This window comes from Atta colombica, unplaced genomic scaffold (genome assembly GCF_001594045.1).
Source record: "Atta colombica isolate Treedump-2 unplaced genomic scaffold, Acol1.0 scaffold175, whole genome shotgun sequence".
Taxonomy (NCBI): Eukaryota; Metazoa; Arthropoda; class Insecta; order Hymenoptera; family Formicidae; genus Atta; species Atta colombica.
This window is the reverse complement of record NW_017259266.1, coordinates 873,774-881,058: the sequence shown is the minus strand read 5'-3', so window position 1 is coordinate 881,058 and position 7,285 is coordinate 873,774. Positions and strand designations below refer to the sequence as shown.

Here is a 7,285-nt window from a genome sequence, read left to right as displayed (position 1 = left end):
ATATTTTTATTATTTTTATTATTATCTATTATTTATTATTTTTATTATTATCTATTATTATATAGCAAGCTACTAAATAAGTGTTATTAAATTAAATTTTATTTAATAAAGGTAATGAAAACGTATGTAACGTTTTATTTTAGATCTATAAGTAAGCTGATAAAACTATTTTCATATAATTTTTTTATTTCGTGTGAATTTACGACATTGGCGTTTATTACGTGATTTAAAATTAGAATTTTTCAAACTGAATAATTTGCTAAAGCTCTGTTCATTTATTTTTAAATATCAAAGAGCTCATTATTAAATTTCGAAGAAACCGAAAAAAAATTGATAATCTAATATTTAATTAATTTTAAGTCTTAATCTGTGAAATGATTTGATTGATGTTGAAACAATTGTGTGAATTATTTTTTACAACTCGTTTAATATGTCATCATACTAATTTCATATCATACTAATTTTGCGATTGATGTATTTATTGCAATATGTGGGATTTTCCAGACAATTTACTAGAATTTTATTCTTTTTACTCTCACTTTATTTAAATGCCAAACATCTTGCATCTTGATTTCGCTGACTATGCCATAGAAAAATTTTTTGTTAGTGTATTGCAATCGACAACCTTTCACGGGATGAATTGATTGGTTTAAGAGTTTTAAAAATGTCTATTGAAAAGTGATCGAAATATCACGTTCTTTAACTTCTTGAACTTTTTATTTAATTTCGTTCTACAAAATTAATTTTCAAGTAAAACTATGAATTTTCGATTATTAGCCATTTAAACAATCAGATATCTCATTTAAGTCCTTTGCCTATGTAGAAGTCGATGTAGCAACCGCGATACGTGAAAGATTAAATGACCGCATATCTATAAATCTCTTCGATTCAAAGTACTTTCGTCATTGAAGACATTTTTTTTTAAGTGCCGCTTGTGTCCCTATGTTCTCGTCTTATGATGGAGTTCTTCGAGAGAATGCATCATGAGAGGATACAAAGCGGAGTCACACTTGTACCTCGGCCGGACATATTCGTCGGTATGTATCAATAGTCTTGCGAGATAAACTGGGATAGGTTGAGGCATATAGGTGAGGCTTCGTAGGTATGTGGCCGGTTCGTGGTAGCTCGCGACGACGACACGATGACGACGGTGGCGGCAGCGATGGTGGTGCCGACGAGGACAGACGAGGATGACGGCAGTGATGATGACGATGGTATCGATGGTGGTGATAGTGGTCGCGATGATGGTGATAGTGGTGGTACACAGGTGCTGTATGGCATATCGGAATGCCAAATTGTTGCGCCACTGCCAACGTGTTTGGCCGAGTTCGGCGGCCGGCTAAAGCGAGGTCTAGTCGAGTCGAATTGCCCAACGCGCGTTGTACTTTTCACTTTCCCTCACCCCTACCTACGTACGCTTGGCGTGAAATTTTGCCTAGGTAGAGACCAGGATTGACCGATCTAACGAACACCAATGGCCCAGAATCTGCAATCGTGAGTTTGTTCGCGCAATTCGCATATCCGGGCCGACCGCGCCGATTTTTCGAATGTGCCCCCTTTTCAACGATGAAGTCAATTTTAATGATCTCCCTATTAATAATTATGATATTCGCCCTTTGTCGAACGAATTCCATTGATTTTTCCGACTATCTCGCAGTAAGATGATTTGTCAAATATTTTCCGTTTTTATCATGACTTTGGATGGTCTTTGGTCATTCATTTATGCGTAGCATAAATCGAGCTTGCATTTCGCAAAATATTTTATTTCAATTTCGTCTCGTAATAAAGAATCCTATTAATCGATAAAATAAATTAAATAATTAATAAAATTAATTAAATTTTAATTATAAACTTATGTGTATGGATTATAATTAAATATTGAATGCCTATTTAAATAAATACAAAAATTTAAAAAAATACTTTCTGAAATGTTTTAAGCGTAAATAATAAATAATAAAAATAAAAGGTGTAAATAATAAATAATATAAAAAATATATTTTTTAAGTCATTGTATCGTAAATTTATGTAATTATACCGTAAATGATTTACATATTAAAATTTTTTATTTATTTTAATAGCATATAAGATAATTTTGGTTTATTTTTTTTTCAAGTAGAGAGAGGATGCAATACTTTTTACTTAAGAGATAAATAATTTAGAAGCTACAAATGTGAAACGTATTATCGCGTAATTCGTTTCAAGTCTACGCAATGTATTTCATTGCAAGTTTCGTGAAATACTTCGTAGACAAAGTATAAAGCATTAATCATCGCAGTTTTTCCCATTAATTTAAAGCGTGCAATTGATTTAAAGTCATTATGGTCATCGCTGCGAGAAATCCGCGATGAGAGACCTATTTTTGATCTTAAACTGTAAAAGTATTTTTCTTTGCACGCAAGAAAAACTAGTAACGAAATACATTCCGTAAACTTCAGTGATGGGTGAATCTATCTTTAATTATCAAAATTTTCTATCTTTAGTTTTCCCAATAATTATATTGTTCTAACACGTTATAAATTCTATTGCGTCACTGTAATTGGTACTTAATGCCTGATTCTCATCTGAAAAACCTGTTGTTAGAACGGTGGTACATTGCGTCGAAAAATAGATTCGTAGGAGGAAAGCAAACACACTACGCGCCTCGACAGACGATTAGCATAGTTCACGTATTGTCGATGTGCACCCTTTAAATCTTTAAAGCACACTCAATGGGTCAGTGTCTATCCATTCACTTTCAACAACGTGGGTTATTATCGGCATGACACGAAACCCAATGCGTTGTGCAAGAAGAAGGTATCACGAATCGGTTTTGATCCGATATGAAAAAAAATCGTTCGCGCTACTATCGCACATTCGTAATTCGGAACATTGAGTCGTGTTGCACTTTTGCGTTATACTTGCTTGGCATTATTGCGTATAATCGTGTGTACGAACCGACAAACATCCAACCGGCTTAAATTATACGCTATATTACGAGAAAAGAATTCCTTTTTTAAAAGATAATAATTTTTTTCTTTACGTCAAACATATAATTTATCTTAAATTGATCGATATAATTCGGAGCAAATTTTTATCTCTATGATTTTCTACGTTAAATCGTGTTTAAAATTGTGTAATTATATGTGTTAGAAAAGATTCCGGTTATTCTTCTATTATATTTTTTAAATTTAATCTAAATGCATCGTTTAAAAATTGCGCATATTGTTTGTGTGTTTAACTCTAATTCTCCTTAATTCTTAATTCAAATCCAATTGACATATAAATGATAGTTTAAGTTTATATTTTATTTTAGTTTAAAAAGAGATATTTTAGGATTTAATTTAAGTGTACCCATTTAAAAATTGCATATATTGTTTGTTTTAATTTTATTTCTCTTTAATTTTTAGTTCAAATTCTTTAAACATCGTATGAGTAGTAATTCAAGTTTATTTATATTAGTTTAAGAAGAGATATTTTTGAATTTGATTTAAATACACTATAAAAATTGTTGATTTTTATTTGTTTTTTAATTTTAATTCTCCTTAATTATTAATTCAAGTTCTTAAAATAGATAGATGAGTGATTTGTATTAATTTCAGAAGAGATGCGACTCGATTGACTCACCAACTGTACAGTAGTTAGATGCTTTTTCCACCATAAGTACTTTTGAAATTCTGGGCCCATGGCCGTTAACATGTAATATGCGTACATGACTACGTGTACCGCATTGTTTATGAGATTGCCCAGGGTGCCATGACCACCCGCAATAAATTTCACGCAGATCCACGTCTCGAGGGGTGTTAGAGAATGGTGATACAAATGGAGGAATGTCACCTGACTATCCTTCTTGCGCAATATGAAGAATACCTGAAATTTCGATAAACAATGTCATTATGAAATTTTGCAAGCTTTTGCAATTTCCTTACTTAGCTTGACTTTAGATTCATTGACCTATGATTTAGTATCGCGTCCGCTTCCTCTGTCGTGACCTCAAATAAATTGAAAGTAATGCGAATTAATAAGGCATATAAGCCTCGGCTATTCCGAAATTAAGAAAATAGAATTAAGAAAATAGAATTAAGAAATACTTTTTACTAAGGAATTTATTTCTCTTTAATTTTTAATTCAAACTTATTTCTCCTTAATTTTTAATCAATCAAAGGCGTTAAAATTTTGGAATCTTATCACTTAAAATTATATATTAATGGTTTAAAAATAATTTATCATTACTTAATTTTAAATAGTTTATTTACTTTGTTTTAGTTTATTATATATTATATTTTATTATTATATTTTCGAATTAGTTTAAGTTTTAAAATAAAAAGAAATAATAGAACAATCTTATCGTTTATTTTGAAAGGAAAGAGTAAGTAATATTTTATTGTCATGTTAATTGCCGGTAATGCGAGGCTCGAGTTGTATTTCGTGGAAAATATCTACGTTTATTAACGGAAACGCGATGATTTTCGTCATCCAGGCACGATAGAACGCGATAGTGGAAACATATACCGGCGTCAAAATTGAGCAACGAATGACGAAAAAGCCCGTTTCACGATGATTCCTGCATTCGGTTGAATTTCGCACACGCGGTGTCGAAAATCTGTTTAAGCGCTTTCTCTCTTTATATCTCACTTTTTCGTTTTGCTGGCAAAGCTAAACACCCCCTTTACGAATTGTCGGGTTAGAATACCTAACAAACGAGTGGCGATCGGTCGATTAAATCTTATCTGCTCCTTTAATCCGCTGGTATTGCGTGCTCGACAGCGATTCGGCACCGTTCTTGCTCACTCGCGCTAATGGGAATGATTGCTTAAGGGTTATTGCGCCGCGAGAAGGGATACACGAGTGTTCATACATAATTATGCGATTCTCGCGGAATAGCTAGCGGGGAATAGTTTTCCACTTCTCTCTTTTTTCACCTTTACTGTCTGTTTACGCGTATACATTCATTGAAAATGCAGAGCGTTCACCAGATCCCGGACAAACAAGAGATAACGCAATACGTTTTTCTTAGTTGATTGCGTGTAATTTTCGAAAGAAAAGTAAGTTTGCGCGAATTAAGAATCGAAAGCATTTTTCGTCCTTTTATTCGAATTAAATTTGATCTAACAGAATTTTTTGTATCTCGCGTGACTGAAACTGGTTTTAATTACTTTGCATAGAGATAACTCAGTATATTGATATATGACATAATTCCGTTTTATTTCCAAACCTGAGGTAAATATTTGCAATAACTTTTGTTTTTAAATTAAGAAAGGATCTAAATAAAAATACAAATGCCATAAATACAGAGGATTATTTCTTTTTAATAGAATATAAGAAAAAGTTTCATGTATCTTGATATATATGCGTTTTCTAATAAAAAGATATGCATCTCAATAGCATAATTTTATGCTTTGCTATTTCGGTAGCTTCAAAAAGAATCGAAAGACATTTTTATTTTCATTACATTTTATTTATTTGTTTTTACGAATTTAATACACGCACAAATTTAATTAACAATAAATATAATTATAATGTATTTCTTCGTATTAGGATTTCTTTATTTAAAATTTAATGAAATTTCAAATTAATCAATTTGCAGGTTCTGTAATGACTATTGTTAGTGTAACACATATGTGAATTTATAAAAATGACACGTACCGTGTCAGCGAATTCCGTAAATTTGCTGATGAAGTACCACCAACAAAGGTTTGCCATCCTCAAAGCGGATGGATTGTGGGAGTAATCAACTGGTTGACATTTATAGCTGTAGTCCAACAGCCATCCGGACATTAAATGCTGTAAATGAATGAGAAACATTCAGTTAACTGTATTAATTACCTTTGACGTAACAACTTATTCTTGAGCGATATTCTCGACTTAATCTCATAAATTATTAAGATAGATAATAGATAGACCACAAATCGTTTATTTCGACATTAACAAGAAAGTTTAGAACGTTCGAAATCATAATGTAGGCTGACGTAACGTAATTTCGTGTAATATCGGTTTGAACAAATATTGATTTTATTTCATCATGTCAGAAAAAATGATAACTATGTTTCTCGTCGGTGCGAGAGATGACGAAAGAAAACAAATTATAGTTATTGAACGGAAGAGGAACACTATAATTTAGATAATTTATAGATATATATTTTATATTTCTTTTAATATATTTATAGTACTATTTAGTAGTACTATTTATAATTACCATTAGCATTTAAAATCAATTTGATATCACTCTTGCATTGTTTTTGGTGTCCTCGATTCGATTATAAATCGGTCCGAAAGTCTACCTTGAAAAGACTGTGTTACACATGTTACCAATTTTCATACAACGAATGACAGCAAGTATAAATCTGTTTCAGGAGAAACTATAGGTTTTGAGGTCATGTTCCATTTAACATATCCAATCTTTAGAAAAAGCACTGTTATGTTGATACTCATCTCAATGTTGGCTCTTGATTATTAATTCTGATGATTAATTCTTTCGCTATATGTTGCGTATACTTTGAATATTAGCAGCTGTCGTTGTGGAAACTATGAGTTCTGACAATTCGACAGATATGATCATAATATGAATAATTTCATTAATTTTCTTCTATACAGATAGGAATCGCGATTGCGCATTTTTTACTTTTCGTTTAGTGTCATTCGGAAATATACAGACTGCAAATCTTAAAAATTTTATTTAAATAACATGAAATAAATAATATAAAAATATATATGATAATAAAGATAATATATGATATAAAGATAATAAAGATAATATAAGATAATATATGATAATATAAAAGATAATAAAAACATACATGAATAAAAATGACAAACTTATGCCTCATTTTAATTTATGATAATTATAATAATTTATGCAGTATTATACTTAAAAAAGAAGTGTCTAATTTTAAGATATTAAAATTTTTATTTTTTGTCTTTTTTAAACGCTTAAAGATGTTTTAATTTTGAACTTTTTTTAATAAACAAAACTAAAAGCATCTTTAAATGTTTAAAAAATGGGGACAAGAATAAAACACATTTCTTTTTATAGTGAATTAAAAGGTTGAACTGATATTAAAGCAAAGTCAATGTCAATTGAGCTGAGAAAATTAATAGAATGAACGCATACGAATGTATGTATAATTATTGATCCTAATCACATGAACTTCACCTGATAATGCTTTATCTTTAAATCGTTTATATAAATTATTATGATTTTGATATTTTCTTGTTTGAATTTTCTTCCGTCGATCTTAATCAATATTTCCGCGAATTTTACCATCATGTATCAATATAACATACATAAATTAGAATTAGAATTAACTTC

The 7,285-nt window shown here is 30.6% G+C and overlaps 1 protein-coding gene across 1 annotated transcript in view; it reads right to left on the bottom strand.

Moving 5' to 3' along the window:
- Positions 1–7,285, bottom strand: part of LOC108686323 (elongation of very long chain fatty acids protein AAEL008004-like) — a 34,546-nt gene that overhangs the window by 2,841 nt on the left and 24,420 nt on the right. Inside the window, exons 3-4 of the mRNA XM_018191583.1 lie at positions 5,623–5,760; positions 3,604–3,846 (exon numbers count right to left, since the gene is read on the bottom strand). Of these exons, the coding sequence (XP_018047072.1) occupies positions 3,604–3,846; positions 5,623–5,760 (381 nt within the window). The remainder of the gene's footprint in view (positions 1–3,603; positions 3,847–5,622; positions 5,761–7,285) is intronic.